At 54.6% G+C, this 17,113-nt stretch overlaps 1 protein-coding gene across 4 annotated transcripts in view; it reads left to right on the top strand.

Moving 5' to 3' along the window:
- GSG1L (GSG1 like) overlaps positions 1–17,113 on the top strand; it is a 183,751-nt gene that overhangs the window by 157,032 nt on the left and 9,606 nt on the right. The window contains exons 6-7 of one of the 4 annotated variants that reach the window (XM_036225852.1): positions 1,847–2,053; positions 12,231–12,301. In XM_036225852.1, the coding sequence (XP_036081745.1) occupies positions 1,847–2,053; positions 12,231–12,301 (278 nt within the window). Of the gene's footprint in view, positions 1–1,846; positions 2,054–12,230; positions 14,062–17,113 lie in introns of those variants that run through there. The other 3 variants (XM_036225851.1, XM_016136793.2, XM_036225853.1) reach the window with 3 other exon arrangements.

The raw sequence follows: 17,113 nt of genomic DNA, 5'->3' as shown, positions 1-17,113 counted from the left end.
ATTTCTGGGACATTTAAATGTTTTATGGGCATGAGGTTGCCTTGGGCTTAGGTAATCTGAGCCTGAGAAACCAGGAAGGGAATCAAGTTCAAGCGTTTGCCACTTGGCCCCGTGAGTCCTAGAGCCAAGACAGAGGCATATGAGGGCTGAATCACAGCACCGAGTGAAAAAGGGGACTCAACAGTGACATTGGTGAGAGCTGTTAAAAGAGGAGGGCTTCTCAGGGTCAGGGGTCACATCTGATCACCTGAGTCCTCAGAGTCAAGCTGGGAATAGAGGAGGTGAGAATAAAAGGCGTGTGTGTGTGTGTGTGTGTGTGCGCGCGCGCATGTGTGTGTGTATGGGTGGGTCAATGGATGAATGGATGCGTGCATGGGTGGATGAATGATACATGGATGGATGATGGACAGAGGGATGCATGGATAGATGGATGATGGATGAGTGGAAGGAGAGACGGTAGATGGTTAGCATATTTCCTCGGACCGCCTCTTAAATAAACTACCTTACCCAAATTCCATTACAGAGTCTGCTTCTGGGGTTGCTTATTGGACATGCTATAATGCCTTTTAGCATCAGGGAAGTGAAAAGTTCTCAGGACTGAGTCTGAGGAAGAGGGGAAGGAGACTGTGAAGCTAGGCAGCAGTGAGGAGCTAGACTCTCCGTGGGGGACGGGAAAGGGTTCCAAGGCAAGGCATCACGTGGTGAGGGCCACACAGGGGCCCGTCTCTGACTGTTACAGATACCATCAGCTCTCCTCTGCCCCGTGGGCCTGCTTTCTGTCCCTTGAACACTGCAAGCTCATCCCCACCTTGGGGCCTTTGCACCTGCTGTGCACCGGCCCGGAATGCTCACCTAGCTGTCTCCCTCAGGTCTCTGCTCAGTGAGGTCTTCCTTAATCACATGGTCTAAGGTTACACACCCCCATACATCCTGCCCTAGTCACTCTTTATCTCATGGCTGTTTTTCATAGCACCTATACAATCGAACATTATTCGGTTTATCTGTTTGATAGTTTGTAGACCTTGAGCTCCATGGTGGAAAGGCTTTGCTCTCTGGTTCCTCACGTTACTGTGAGCACCTGGAACTGTGCCAGGCACTAAGTAGATGCTCATTAAGTTTGTATGTGTGAGTGAGAGAGAGAGAGAGAGAGAGAGAGAGAGAGAGAGAGAGACTGAATTCTTCTCTTTGGAGACTTCAGCCCTGGCTGCCTCATGTCCTTTCAACTCAAGTCCCACGATCATTGAGCAGAGTTGGTATCCTACTACCCTCACGCGAAAGTCCCAGGGGAGGCGTCCAGGCCCAGGCCAGTTAACGATGCCCAGGGAGGTCAGGCACATGGGGCTTCCCCGCCTGCAGCTGTGGCCAGAGCACGTTCACTAGGAAGGTGGCAGTGACTGGCATGGCACGGGACCCATGGCAGGTGCTCAGGAAATGTTTATAGCATCCGTGTAAACAGCCCGATGTCTAAATCCACCCCGGTTAACACTGCATCAGTTGTCACTTCGGCTGTGGGAGAGCTTGGGGCATCTGTGGGCAACCTTGTTTTGCTGAGGCAGAAACAGGGCCACTTCACGCCGAGAAGCTGCTGTTTGCTGGTGGCCCATTTCAAATGGTCCCTAACAGCTCAGGCCGCACTAATGCAGAGGAAGATGGATGCTTCCCAGCGTATGTGCCGAATATCACTTTACGCGTTCGTAACTTGAACATTATGCAGAGGTTCATCAAATTTTATTTTCTTTCCTCTCTGAGGAGAGCATTTCAGCTTAGCTGGGCTGTTCTAATTTTTTCTTTCTTTCTTTCTTTTTTTTTTTTTTTCTTTTTGGTGCCTTCCCTACAAACAACTCAGAGCACATGAACCGATCTCTGCACAGATTTGCAGGTGGCCCAGCAGCAGGGCTGAAATCCTGCAGCGGCCAGCATCCCCCACACTGCAGCCAGGGACACAGGGAGGAGATCCGTGGCCCCACCTGCCCACGTTTCCTGCTCCTCGGGGGACAGCGGGTGCTGTAGAAAGAGCAGGGTTTTGGAGCACCCTGCCCTCGGCCCTGCCTCAGTGAGTGATCTAGTTCTGTCGCTTCGCTGCTATGTGACTTGGGGCAAGGCACTGAGCCCCTCTGGGCTGGTTTCCCCCGACCCGCAGTGGGAGAGCTCCGAGCAGAATCCTGGGAATGCTCACATTTGATAAACCGGGTGATGTGCTGGGCACAGTGCCAGGCACGTGGAGGGCATTTTGCGTGTGTGAGTTCCTGTCCTTTCTGCTACCGATGCAGAGTAAAAAGCTAGGGAACGGTTAGTTCAGGATGGAGATGGAGATGGTGTTTTAGATATTAGGATTCTAATCATCATATGAATAACCGCAGCCCACGCACGGTGCCTGCCCTGTGCCAGGCACTCCTCTAAATGCTTTGGAAGTTCATTCTACAACACCTCTGTGAGGTAGCAGGTATTATTATATCCTCATTTTATGGAGGTAAAATCAAGGCATAGAGAGGTAAAGTGACTTGTCAAGGTCACGCAGCGGATAAGTGCCAGAGCTGGGGTTAGGACCAGGTTACAGTCAGTACCTGTGATGTGTGGCCTCTCAGGACTGATCCGAGGGGAGTCTGCTGAGGCTCACAGTGTGAGGGCAGGTGGGGCCAAGGCCGTGAGTGCAGAAGCGGGTATGAGAGGGAGCGTGTCCCGGGAGAGTGTGCAGGGTCTCCCAGCCCCTCCTGCCATTCTTATCTGCTGGAGAGGCGTTTGTGGATCTCGCTTCATCTAGCCTTCTCCTCTGCCCTTCTGATCCAGGACGAGACGGTGCCCTGTGGGGGCTAATGGAGCAGGAAGGGCCTGAATCACCACCCAGGCCCACCCCACCCCACCCCGGTCCTGTTGAATTTATCTCTACAGGAGTGAGCCATGGCGGGTCTAAGGAGCAGTTGAGCAGATTCTGAAAGGTTTTCAGGGGCTTTAAAAAGTGGTGGTGTGTGGAAGAAAGGAGAGAGCGAGAGCAAGAGAGAGAGAGAGAGAGAGAGAGAGAGAGAGAGAGAGAGAGAGAGCGCGAGAGCGGGAGCAAGCGCACGCATGCCCTGAGGGGCCAGTATGCACACATGTTGGGTTTGGGGTGGAGGAGCTGTGCCCCCTGACTGAGCAGCTTAGCCTGTTAGGAGAAACTTCTGGAATCACACCCTCCCAGTGTCATCTCGTGTGTCATCCCCAGGGAGGGCATCTTAATGGGGCCTCTCAGGGGAGGGTCGAAGATGCCCGATGAAAGGTGAGTACTTGCGGATGGGGCTGTCTGGAGGGCTCGAAGCGCAGAGCTGGTTTAACCACGTGTGGAAGAAAGTGAGACCTGTTGCTTTGGACTCCAGGGGGAATTCGGCTGCGATGAACAAACACCCGCCTCCCTCGGGAAAGCTGCAGGGACTAGGGGGAGGGGAGCAAAGGGCCTGGCAGGGCAGCTCCTGCTCCCCGCTCAGGTGACCCTGGGTCACGGTGCCTTGCTCAGCAGCACTGCCTCCCTGACTTGACTTGTTAATCCCTTTCATTTCTTGCCGTCTGCTCCTCCTGTGTGCGCACTGAGAGAGCTCACCCTTCTCTCTGAGTTCCCACTCAGTCCCCAGCGCCTGGAAACATTGGGCCTCAATAAGTTATATTATTAGCTGTCCACAATACCGATGTTCGTTACAGCACAAGGCTGTCCAGTGCCTTCTGTGGGGGAGGGGGGGGGCTCGCTTGTATGCGCTCGTGTAATCCTTGCGGGGGACACGAGGAAGGAGACCAGGGTTGAAATGAACGCTGGTTTATGAGTTGTGAGTGTCCAGGTGAGTCACTTCACCTCTCTCAGCCTGTTTTTCTGGCTGGAAAATGGGCCGGAGCCTTTCTTGCAGCTTTGCTATGAGGATTGCATGAGATGACGCAATGAAGTTTTTGGAAAAAAAGCCAGGGACTCCCTCTCCCAAGCCCCCCACCCCATCCCACCCTCACCCCCACCACCACCACCACTGACAACCTCTGTTGGGGCAAGCAAGACGCACTCCCTGCCCGAGAAGGGGAGACAGTGCTGCTGAAAACCGGAGGCCCTCAGAGGATCTTGCCTGCGACGCCTGAGGGTCTGAGCACACGGCCCCAGTTCCCGCATGGCCACTCTAGGCTGGAGAGGGGAGCGCCTGCCCCCCACTCAGGGCCCTCTGGTCTCATCCATCATCTACCCTGCCCTGTGATGGGGTGGGTCTGCCGGACGGGGCTCCAGGAGGAGGGCTGAGGTGACTCCGGGGGAGACAGAGAATAGAAAATCCTTCATATACGAGACCCGTGAGCTCAGTTTTTAAAGACACGCGCAGTGCTCGCAGGCTAGATGGGCAGTGGGCGTTAGAAGGCGTTCTCCGGCCCAGGCAACAGGGTGCGCCCAGGCCAGGAGGGGCGGCAAGCGAGCACATTCTGAGCTATCTGAGCAGCGTGGTGTGGTCCGTGAGTAGGAGAGGGGTGGGAGGGGGCCTGGGTCTCTTGCAGCTCTCCTCCTCCCACAGCGTTTGCAGTGGGGGCTGATGGCAGCAGCGGAGTGAATATGCCAGGATGAGAAGGTAGGGTAGGAACCTGCCCCTATCCCCCCTCCCAGGTGCCAGCCCTCACCTGGCAGAGGCTGGTGCAGGGAGGGGTGCAGGGACCCCACCCCTTACAGCTCTGCTCTCTCTTGTCTGTGGTAGGGAAACTGGAGAAAGGCCCCTTTCCACTTCCTCGCCTCTCGCCTGCCACTCCCAGCCGACCCTCTGCGGGCTGGGGCGGGCTGGGGCTGCCGTGCCCCCCCCCCCCCCCCCCCGCGCTGTCCTGAAGGAGCTCGGGCAGCCTGGGTGCTCGCACACTCCCTCCTCTCTGGGCTCCCCCACCCCCAGCTCCTCCGCTCAGGCTTCCTTCACCCCTCCCGCCTGCTCCTCCCCTTCTCCCTCCTGTTACAGGGCCATGCCCGCAAGGCAGGTCTGGGCCTCTTCTCCCCTCATCTGACACTAGCCTCGGGGGCCACCTGCACCAGGGCGCCCGCACGCTTAGTCCCTTTCAGACGCCCGACTCCGCACCCGGCTGTCTCCCTGGTGTCTCCACTTCGGATTCTCAAAGGCGCCAAAAATCGACGTGGCCAGGACCCGCTCGTGGTGGTGTCCCCAAACCCTGCCTGTGGCAGCCGGACATCTGCAAGTCCTCGCCCCCGCCCCCTCCGCCATGTCCCATTCATCACAAATCCAGTGCCCCTCCCTGCAGTTAGTGCGCCTCTCCGGCCCCACTCCCGAGGCGGCACCAGCCCACGCCTCCTGGGTGGAGGTACGATGTAATCCCACATCCCAAATTTCCCCCTCGCCTGTCCTCCCCCAGAACCAGAAAGCTATAGCTTCACTGTGCTAATATTACCTGTCCCCTCATCTTTCTGCTTACAACACTGCAGTGACTTCCCACAGCTCTAGGACAAAGGCCCGACTCCTCACCATGACTTGCGAGGCACTGCCACTGCCCAGCCTCACCGTGGCCCCCAGTCCCCCCTGCACACAGCAGCCCTCTGGACCCGCTCAGGTCATTCTCCTGCCTCTGGCCTCTGGCTGCCACCCTCTCTGCCTGGAATGCCCCCCATCCCTTGCTGTGATGATGAGGCTTCAGGTCGTACCTCAAGTGTGGATTCCAAACGGGACCAGACCCCTGGCCATCACCTCACAGCCCAGCAGGGCTCCTCCGCAGCACCCAGCACAGGTCCAGCTCCCCCCACCCCCCACCCCTGTACTCTTGCAAGCTCTTTGGGCCAGGGCCGCATGCCAACTCCCCCTCTTTATTCTAGAATACAGGGGTTGGAGCATAGAGGAAGTCCTCCCTGAAGGAGCCTTCAGGCCCTGTCACTGGCCAGACTGTCAGGCCAAGGTGACCTTTGCCCCCTGGGAGCTGCCAGCGGTCTGGCTTGCTTGGCCTTCCTTTCCCACTGTTTCCCCAGCCCCGCTGAACAGCTCTGAACAGCTCCGAGCTCAGGTATACCCACCTCTGTGACTTTGCTCCTTGTAGCCGAGGCCAGGCTGAGGAAGGAGCTTTTGAGATAAACCGAATCTGGAGATTTTCACATTGTCCTGGGGTCCCCTTGGGGCTTTGAGTTGGGACTCCGCTGGAGTTAGTGATTGTGTTCTAAGTGATAATTCCCCACCCATGCAGTTCTGAAAATAATCTCAAGAAGATAATATCTAGATTAAAAAAAAAAAAACAATATCGTAGAAAAGGAGACAAAACTGTCAGCGGCTCACAGATTAGGGGCGGGCGCTGACGCTGTGGGTAGCTTTATCTCCTCTGTATTTCCCAAATGTTTTATGTGATGATGCTATTACTCATAAATGGGACAAGGAAAAAAAAAAGGAAGAAGAAGAACCTTTTTAAAAACCCATTTATTTCCCTCTATCTTGGAATGGCACTTAAGACGAGATGTTATAGAATCTTAATTTCCTACCTGTGGTCATTTATGTGTCAACATTCCTTTTCATTCAATCTTTTATTCTATTGCAAATGGATCATTGAAACACCGCTGTGATCTTCGTCCTCTGCAACTGTTTCCTAGATATTTAACCTTGGAGACCCTTCGGCCACAGCTCCCTCTTATCATCTGTTTCTACGCTCACTGCTCTAATATTGCTTCTCAGCGCCACCCCGCACTTCATCACTCTTTATTGGGGTCCTTTGACATTGCCGTATTGTCTTGAGAGGAGCATGGTGTCCAGAAATTGGAGAAGGCGGGTGGAGACCCAGGGCCCTCACCGGCTCCCATGATCAGATGGATTAGATCGCTGACCAAAACCCGTGAAAGGAAAAGCAAAAAGCACAGCCTGGTCCTGGAGGTGGAAACCCACCAAAGGACATGCGGAAGGGCAGCCACGCCTGGGATGCCCGCGCTTTCTCCGACAAATCAGCCTGCTGAGGGGAAAGGAGAGGCGTGAGGGCCTTGGCTGGGCGGGGCCCCCGGGCACCCTCCCGCCGGCTGTCACTACTGCTGGTTCCTTGGTGATGTCCATTTGTGGCCAGGACTGTGGGGAAGACACTGGAGACGTGGGCCTGCCGCATGGCCTACAGTCCCATGGAGGCCGACTGGGCCTAGGCTTAGCGGAGCCCCACACACGCCCAAAGCCGGGGTCCAGTGCCTGGCTCTTCAAATGTGATGGGTGGGCCCAACAACTTGGGCTTCGCCTGGCAACCTATTAGAAACGCAGACTCTCAGGCCCCACCCAAGACCTGCTGAATCAGAAATTGCATTTTAATAAGCTCCTCAGGTGATCTGGAGGGCAGAGCAGAAGCTCCAGGAGGAGGGCTTGGCCAGCAGAGGCTGGTGGATAAAGGAGGGTGCTACGGACCCCTGCTGTTCCCAGTGTGGTCCCTGGACGAGCGCCCATTTGCAAACACTCACAGAGATAGGACAGATAAGTATTTAGAAACCTGCACGGCAAGTTACAATCACTGGTACACCCAAGGAATTTCATGTAGTTCTTTTTTAATTTCATTTTTATTTAAACTCATTTTTATTTACATTATTAAATTTAAACTCATTTTTATTGTATTTTATTTAAAAATTGGTCCAAGGTAGATTGAAAATTAAGGGGGGAAAACCTGTCCTTTATCACATAATTCGAGAAGCACAGCTTGAGGACTGTCATCTCACACCAGGAAGTGGCTGGAGATTGGACAGACAGAGCCAGCGGGAGCCCGTGAGAGCCAGTGAGAGAGGATCTGGCTGTGAGGGCCACACACAGGGTCCCCCTGGGGGAGACCTCTCCCTGGAGCTCCTATCGCAACAGAGATGCCACCTGGTGGAACCCCGCCAGGGCCTGAGGCTGTGGTGGCCACAGTTGGCCCTGGCATTAGGTACATAGATACTGGGGGCGTTTCCGACAATGCACTGGTTCCGGTCCGTCCTCAAACCCTCAACTCCGAGGAGCCCCCTTCTTCCATCACTTGCCTACATCCATTTCTCTCTCAGACAGAGCAGCACCCAGCCTCAGCCAGATTCTAGATGTCGTGGGTCACGGGGGCAGGAATTGTGTGACGGTGTGGGCGCACTCCACACGGTTGTTTGCGCCTCTGCTGGCAGTTCTGGGAGCCAGAGCTGGACGGTCCCCGGCCCCCCTTTCCACAGGCCCCCCACAACACAGGAACACCCTGGGCGGGTCTGGTGGAGATCCCACGCCAACCAGCAATCTGCAGGACACAGTGGAAACACGCTCCAACTCCAGGGACTGAGAGACCCGAGTTCGAGCCACAGCCAGGCCACGAGCCAACTGCAAATCGGTAGCTTCGAATCAGCCGTGCTGGGCGCAGTCACCCCACAGGAGTCCACAGACATGCAGACGGGTTCTTTCCATTGCGCTCCAGTCGTTAACTTTTGCGAGCACGCCGCTAAACTTTGAAAGTTATGAGTCTCTCACGTCTGTAATGTGGGGATGATGGTAATGATGACGATGTCGGGGTGACTCTGTGGTTAGGGTACAGACAGAATGGGTATGAATAATAGATCCCAAATAACAACTCAAACAATTTAACAGTTTGTCTGTCTCTCCTTCAGGAGTCTGAGTGGGGACCTCTGTTACTGTCACTTTCCCATGGGGCCATTCATTCCTGGGACCACGGCATCATCTCAGTCTGAGCTTCTGCTCTGACTCCCCTGGTCCCCAGTTTGGGGAGACTCTGTCTCTTCTGGGGCTGGGACAAAAGGCTGTGCTGTGACCCAGGGGATTCCTTCTGCCCTTGATCCCGAGGTGCTTGAGACTTTGGAGCCTTGTTCCTGTTTCTTCCAAAACATCGCCTTTCCTGAGGCAACAAGTGGCTCAGGTCTAAACGATAGGCTGGAAGGGAGGGCCGTGTGGGGTTTTTAGGGAGCGTTGGTTGATACGTTGAAATGATATCCTTCCACATCAGGAGCTATGCGGTGGAGTGACAGGCCGTAAAGGATGATGACGACGACGACCGTAATAACAGTAAAGATGGCACCAAGTGCCAAACGGGGCTCTGAGAGCTCTAAACTGATGATCTACAGCATTTCCCAACTCGCTCAGTCCTACGGCCACCCTACGTGGTGGGTGCATTATTGTGCCCACTCATCAGACGAGGAAATCAAGACTGGGAGATGACAGACAGGGACGTGTCAAGACTCAGAGAGCTCACAGAAGAGACACTGGAGACCTGGGGAGTGGCGCGGCCAGTGACGGAGGGCGTGAGGCTCCCAGGGTCCCACCTGCCGCCCCTTCCGTGCGCTGTTCACCCCAAGCGCCCTCAACGCCCTTCGAGGCACTTATTTAAATATGTGGGTAATTTCCCACACCATCATTAAAAAACAAACAAACAAACAAACAAACAAAAAAACAGCCTGTCCTCGGAAAGCGTGGAATATTTTGTGCAGGATTTTACAGTTCAAATTGTCACCTAGTGACATCTGTGGTCGTTCCTTTTTGTCCTACACAAAGCTCAGCACCCCGGGTGACCCCGAACTGCCTCTCCAGTGGGCTGCCCCTCGCCCCACACTGCTTTTCTTCATTTCCTCACCTCCCTTCCATTTCCCTCTCTATTTCCTTCTCTTCTAATGTTCCTTGATATTCTTTTTGCCAAGCACAGTGGAGAATGAGACGAACTCCATTCTTCTCTCTGAGTTTAAAATGGGGAGGAGCAATGATGAACACGCGTAAAAACCGTAGCGGCCAACCTGCTCCGAGTCCCCGTTCTGTGCAGGTACTGGGCTCCAGTCCCCACGGCAAGCGGTGGGGCGGTGGGTGTACTTCCTGTCCTTCCTCTACCACAACTCCGCCCACTGCCGTGTAGAAAACTGGGCATCACGGCGATTCAGGCAGGTGAGCAGCACGAGATCTATGCTGCCCGTTAACAGCAGAGCTGTGCTCAGCCTTTACCCCACCTCGCTGCGGGGCCCGAGGTCTCGGTTGCGCCCAAAGCATGCCCTGGTCCTCCAGGTTTCCTGCCAGGAAGCACTGGGGACTAGTGAGAGGGTCATCAGCCCTTGCCATACCTGCTGCCAAGCCTTAGCCACTCACCAGACAGCTGTCAAGATCCTGCCGATCTGTTATTTTCACTGGCGAATCTGGTAGTGAGGGCTGCATTTGTGCAAGGAAACCAGCTCTTTCCAGAACGGCAGCACAGCACAGCGGGAAGACAGGCGGACCCGGGCGTGTATCCGGCTCCCTCCCTGAGAGCTGAGCACATGCATCGTGTAGGCTTTCATGCAGCTTCAGTATCGCCTCCGTGAAGCCTCTGCTCGTCCGGACACAAGTGGTTCTCTCAAACCTGGCTGCACGTTGCAAACTCCCAGGCGACTTCAGTGGGACTCCACGCTGAGAACCACTGGCCAGGACTAGAGGTTAACTCTATGTCCCATTCTTTGATATGTTAACAATGACTAAACATTGAGCATCTGAGCAGCAAGGTTTGAGTGACCAGGGAGAGGAGGGACCATGTCAGACAGGGCTGGCTTTCTCCTTAAACATCAGCTCCTTTGCTCACTGGCCCCTCTTCCGAGGCTGAGGCTCTCAGCAGAGCCCAAGGAAGTGCCAGCATGAGGTGTAGAGGACAATCATCTCAGGATAAGAAGCCATGAGAACTGGGAGCCTGGGAGGATCGAGGAATCAGTTCAAGGTTAAGGCTGTAAAATGCAGGCAGATGTGGGAGGCCCAGTGCATGGCGGGGCTGGCATTTATTGACCCAGAGGCAATGGGCGTGGCCAGGCAGGTGGCCCTCTGCAATGAGGCCCTTTCTGTTACCTGGTCTAGCCTATTAGCCAGCTTCATGACTGGTGACACTCTGGCCTTAAGCACCTCTGTGGATGGGGGACTCAACTAGAGTACTCGTTAGATATATATGCAACATTAGTTGGAAGAGTGAAAAAACTGGAAAACACCTAAAGGTTTATCAATAGTGAATATTATTTTTTAAAAAACAACTGTAAGGAAAAAAGATGAGTGAGATTTATGTGTACCGATAGAGAGAGATGCTGGAAATGTACAAGTTAAAAAATCAGGTTATAAAAAATGTTTAATTTGAGGCAATTTATATAAAAAGGTGTTAATTCTGAAAAGATAAACATGAAACTGCCATGAAGTGGAGGTGTAATTATAGGGGAGCTTTGGCTCTCTTTATGGGTTGGAAAAAAAATTTTTTTTTGGAACAAACCTGTGCTATCAAGGAAATAATAACAAAGATGTTTCCACTAAAAGCCAAAAAAAAAAAAAAAGGGACATTTTTCTTTATATTGAGCCTTCCCGTAGCATCAACACTCAGGCTTTGTTCTGCCAGCTAGGAGTGTGCTCGACGATGTAATGATTACTATGATGGTTTCTACGTCAGGGAACCGGACTGTTTCTCTGACTCTGACGTGATGCACGTTTGGACTGGACCACACAGAGCTCTGGGATTTATTGGGGTTACGAATGGATGAGCGCAGTGTGGGCACACGGCCCTGCCCGCTCCCTCTGGGCCGGTCATCGGTGGGGCTGGGGTCGGGTTGAGGGTCTGGGCTGGAGCCAGGGTCTGCTCCGCGCTTGTCATCTCCTGTCGCGTCAGTGGGGGCAGCCCCCTCTGGAACTGTGGGGACCTTGCGGTGCCAGAGGAGAAGGAAGCCACACACGAGAAGCTCATGCTGTTGGTGGGAAAGAGCGCTGTGCCAGATGTCAGGAGCCCAGGGCTCTGTTTACATGTAGAAATGGTTAGGAAGTGTTTGAATTTAGTTAAGCAAGATGACGCTGCTGAAAAAGGTCCATTGCCCCCAAGTCAGAAAATCGAGGTGAGTTGAAAAAGAAGGCTTCAGATTTTATCCACTATATTTTCATTATTTAAGATTAATCACCATTAAGCTTTTGGTACATATGCACCCAAATAATTTTTCGTACATATCAGTGCATAATTTTAAAACAAACCTAACCGTATGCATTCTTTTGTAATTTACCATTTGCACATAATTGAATTTTTTTATGTGTGGGAACACATGGCTTTACATCCCTGTTCTGCCTCTAATCTATTAGCTGTGTGGCACCTGGTCGGTCACGTCACCTTCCAGCACCTCAGTTTCTTCATCAATAAAGTGGAGATCATGACGCCCACCCCAGTAAGGGACTCATGGGCAGGGGCGCAAAGCCGGTTTGCAAAAAGTTCTCCGGGGTTAGAGGGCCGTCCTCCTTCAGATCCTGGGTCACTGCCAGCCCAGCCTGCTCTTCCTCACACAGGCTCTTGTGTCCTTTTCTTTCCAGGATCGAGAAAGGGGATGGGAACGAGGAGGAGGACCTGCACTTGGACTGCCGCCATGAGCGATACCCCACCCGTAAGTGGCCTCCTCCGCAGCAGCCTCTGCTACAGACTCTGAGGAGAAAGAACCCCGGAGATCAGCCAGGCCAACCTCTCCCTGCACCCTGGCTTTCTCCCACAGACACGTGCTACAGATGGGGAAACTGAGGCTGGTGCTCTGCACACGGCAGCCACGGCCCTCACGTTGGGGGCGGTAATGCTGAGAAAGCGAGAGGGAGGCTGGAGCATTTGAAGACGGGCAGGTCAAGTCCAGGCCTCGGTCAGATGTTGGCCCAAAGGCAGAACAGGAAGTGGGTGAAACTGGCCAAGTCAGGGAGGTGGCAGCGGACAAGATTTGTCCAAGCTGTAGATGCTCCGGGCGGCTTAGGCTGTATTGACTTCATAAGCCTCACGCTGGGGGACACCACAGGCAGAATCTAGGGCACCCATTCGGAAAACAGATGTCTGGGGCAGAAGGCAAAGGGGAGGTAAAAAGAGAGAAGGGCCCTGTTCCAGACAGAAAAGGGAAGAAGAGCCGACGTGAGGGTAAAGCGAAGATGCCAAACTGTGGGCCGAGCCTGCCGAACGCCGCCATGAGCTCCCTGCCCACCCCGCCCCATACCAAGGGCTCTTTGTGCCTCGTCTCGTATTCTCGCTGACCCTCAACCCCTATAGGAATTACTATCCGTATTGTGTAGATGAGGAAATTAAAGCTCAGAGAGGCCGAGTGACTCGCCCAAGGTCACACAGCTCAGCAGCAGAGCAGTTACAGCAGACGCCGTCAGTGCCCTGCCCACATCTCTCAGCCCTTTCAGGAAACTCCGGTGTCTTTCAGGCCTCCGTGTCTCTGTGCCTACGGCTTCTGCCACCTGTGCCGAAGGTGGCACGTGCTGGGGGCGCTCCCTCGCCCCAGGGTTGGCGAGGCGTCCCCAGGATTGGCAGTGCCCCGGTGGGCCGCCTGCTCCCTGCGCCACTTTCCTCCTCTCTGCCCAGTGTCCCTGCGCCTCTTTACGGTCCCCCCGACACTCGAATTCCTCCCCGAGTGTCTGCCTCTGGGGAGACTGAAACAGACGGGATTTAAACTCAGGTCTGACTCACTCCCAATCCTGTGATCCTAGGAACTGGCTGAGAAATGGCCCTGACGGGCGGGCGGGGTAAGACGGAGGTGGGTGAGGAGCATGGGAGGAGCCCTGGCTGGAGAAGAGGGGAGGCCCCTGTGGGAGGCACCGGCCGGGGACGAGGACCAAAGGGTGGCACTGCAGTGGACACTGGGCTCACACACCGCGGTTTCATGACAGGTGTCAGTGCTAGGGTGGAGAGCTTCCTGGAGGAAGGGGTCGAGAACGAGGCCATGGGGGCAGCCAGGGTGCACCCACCCCAGGGATAAAAGAGGGGAGCAGAAATCCACCTGAGGGGCTCAGGAAGCACACAGTAGGGACAAAAGCTGGGAGCCCCTGGCACTGGCTCCCCTACTTGTCCTGAGCCTCCCCAAGCTCCCCGAAGCAGGCAAGAAAGCTGGAATGGAGGGGCAGCTGGGGACCTGGGAGAAGGAAAGGCCAAATCCCTGAGGGTGAAAGAGAGGGGAGCTAGTCTGGCCCTCGAAGCAAGCCCTGGAATCAAGAGCGAGGGTACCCAGGGTCAGGGGGACGCAGAAGCCTCCTACCCCCCGCCCGTGTCCCACGGCCTCACCTCCGACCTGGCACCTGCTTATCTCATCGGCATGAAAGGAGCATCGGATGTATCTGCTAGGTCAACAGCCTGCGAAGAATTCTGTCTTTCATCCCTTCGACAAATATGTATCGATTATTTTCTCTGTGCTGGCCCTGTGCTAAGTGCTGGACGTACGGCCAGCCGTGGGCGAGCGCAGACAAAGGCCCCTGCCTTGTGGGGCTGCCGTCTAGAGGGAGAGAGAATCAAGTAAGGAGCGAACTCAGAAACAGACCTCTCAGGTGCTACGGAGGGAAGCAGGGAGGTCCCTTTAGAGCCCCCTCTCTGAGGGGTCGCTGGAGCTGGAGCCCAAAGGTTGAGATGTCAGCCGAATGAGGAGCCTTCCAGGCAGAGGGACTGCAGGTGCAAAGCCCCCGAAGCAGGAACAGCCGGGACTGGGGGCCAGCGTGGCTGGGAGACCAACGGCTGGGAGGAGGCGGGATGGGGAGGGAACAGGGGCCGCCATCAGAAGGAGCTGGCTGTGAAGCGGGGAGCCCGGGCAGGGAAGAAACATCCAAATTATTGACCCGTATCTATAGCTACATCTGTATCTATATGCCTATATATATTCATTGATGTATTTATATCCATAATGATATCCACCCCTCATCCAGCCATTCATCCATTCATTCTCCCATCCCTCCCTCAATCCCTCCATCTCTCCATCCCTCCATCCTTCCTTCTGCAATGTGCCAAAAGGATTGGAGGGGAGCAAAACAAGAGGCCAGCAGACCAGCTGAGATGCTGTTGCTGTCATTCACGAGAGAGACAATGGTGGCCTTGTCTGTGGCAATGGAGATAAAAGTGGGCGGTTTCAAGAGCTCTTTGCTGGAAGAATTGTCAGTGTCTTAGTTTGGGTTCCCCAAGAAGCAGGTCCTGAGATAAGGATTCAACAGCAAGTGGCTTCTTTGGGCGATCCCAGAAAACGCAAGGAGGAGCAAGGGAGGGGACTAAGCGGGGAAAGGCAGGTGGTAGTGAAAGGCACATTGTCCAGCAGACTCTGCAGCCAGTGCAGAGCGCACACACCGAGTCGCCCCCCACTCCCATCCGCCCCAGACACGACTGCGACTCTCAGTCATTGTTTGCGGGCTGCCAGGATGGGGTGGGTGCATGAATCCCCTCGGGGAGGGGGCAGAGGAAGCTGTGGTGCCGCTGGAGGTCGGCAGTGTGCTGCACCTCTGGGCGCCAGGGGGAGGACGAGTTTGTGCAGCAGGATGAGCTTTGTCCACATCAAATACAAGGACAGCGTAGGGTTGGGAATGGAGATCGTTGAAGCCAAGGAACAACCGAGATTGTCCAGGGAGGATGTGTGGGGTGGAGAAGCAATGAGGTCCCAACTCCCTGGGCTGCAAACCAAAGCTTTGGAGGGCGGCAGTGGGGAGGGGCTGCAGAGAGCCTTCTGCTGCCCCCAGAGGTTTCCCAGTCCCAGCTTTTGAAGAAAAAAAAAAAGAAAGAACTCAAATCCCACAGAGCCTCTGCCAGGTGTGCTTTTTATCAGGTAGCTGAGCTGGCAGGGATGGCTGTCTTTCCCAGGGGGCCATTGGAGGCTCTGGGGACTCAGAGTTAAATGAATGAGAAAGAAAAAGACCCCGTCGCTGTCAGAGCCGAGGGAGGCGTCGCCCGAGTGGGCCGGAATGCCAGCGTACACGCTCCGGCCCCTTTAGTTATCCTAAGGCGGGCTGCTGCTGTGGCCACATGAAAGTCACTTATTCATTCGCTTATTCAACGAATCTTTACTTAAGATGCTTGCCTGAGTGGGGCTCTGTGCTGGGTTCCGGACGTGGAGATGAAGAAGGTGTGATCCTGGACCCAAGCTACCACTGTACAGTGTGGCCAGAGCTACACCAGGGTCAATGCAGGCTCAGGGTGGGGTACAGGAGGGGGAGGGGTGGGGCGGGGCGCTTAGCCAGGGGTGATCCAGTCTGGTAGAATGCTACAGCTGTAATGATATCACCTGGCCTTGTTGATGAAAATACCCAACAAGAACTCAGTCCCACCAAGTCTGATGATAATATCTCAGCCTTGTGTATGTTCTGAGGAGTTCGCATGTATCCACTCATTTAATCCTAGGGACAGCTCCATTTTACAGACAGGGAAAGGGAGGACAGGGGGGTTATGGCTGCGCCAGGAAGTTGCAGAGCTGGGATTTGCCCCCAGCTGCCTGGGCTCCAGAGCCCAAAGCCTGAGCCACCAGGATGAGCTCCTGCATGTCAGTCAGCGGCTCCTCGTGCTGGGCACATCCCACCTGCCGGCCCTGGGCAGCACGTGAAGATCCTGGGCTCAGCCACACATGGACGCGGTCCTCATGGCGCTCATGGGCTGGAAAAGCAGCCTGATCAGACCGTCCAGGGAAACGACGCCATCTCCAGAATGCAGCCTCTTAGCTGCTAGTGGGTTTTTGGCCAAGAAAATATTTTGGAAATGCCTGGACGAGTTTTGCAATATTTCCTCACTAAGCAGATGCTCAGATTTTGTGGTGGGCCGACTTTCGGGCACAAGGGACTGGGGAAGAGGAATGCCAGGGAGCCCACGTTAGTAAACGCTTACTGTGTGCAGGTCTCTGCTAAGTACTTCACAGCCATCTCATGCCATAGCTTTTGCAGCCCTAGGAAAGAAGGATGACTATTCGTGTGCAGATAGAAAAACTAAAGAGCTGAGAGGCAAACTGACTCTGCCGAGCTCTTTGGTCCACTGGGGGAGACAACTCAGCTCAGTGCGTAGATCCTCCTCCCCGGGGAATGAGGCCGTTCCTGCTCTTGCTCCCTCAAACCCTGACCTCATCTCCTCTCACTCTCCTCCCGCCCCCATTCTGCTCCAGCCACCCTGGCCTTTCTCTTTCTGGAACGTACAAGACATCCCCTTTACGGGGCCTTTGCACTTGCTGTTCTCTGTGCCTGGAATGCTCTCCCTCTGAACCTTTGCACGGCTGGCTTCGTCTCATCTTTAAGTTTCAGCCAGAGGCCACTTCCTCAGAGACGCTTCCACTGAGCGACACCGGCTTCCCCAGCTGCCCTCACATCACCGCCTTGTTTGGTTTTTCATAGTGTCTGCCCCTCTCTAAAACTGCCTTTTGTATTTGATTTTTGTTTTGTCACCTCTCTTCACTAGGTTCCATGAAAACAGGCGCCCTATCTTATTTTGT

The sequence above is a fragment of the Rousettus aegyptiacus genome, unplaced genomic scaffold, assembly GCF_014176215.1.
Source record: "Rousettus aegyptiacus isolate mRouAeg1 unplaced genomic scaffold, mRouAeg1.p scaffold_m13_p_8, whole genome shotgun sequence".
NCBI classification, from domain to species: domain Eukaryota; kingdom Metazoa; phylum Chordata; class Mammalia; order Chiroptera; family Pteropodidae; genus Rousettus; species Rousettus aegyptiacus.
This window is presented reverse-complemented; position numbering and strand designations above follow the sequence as displayed.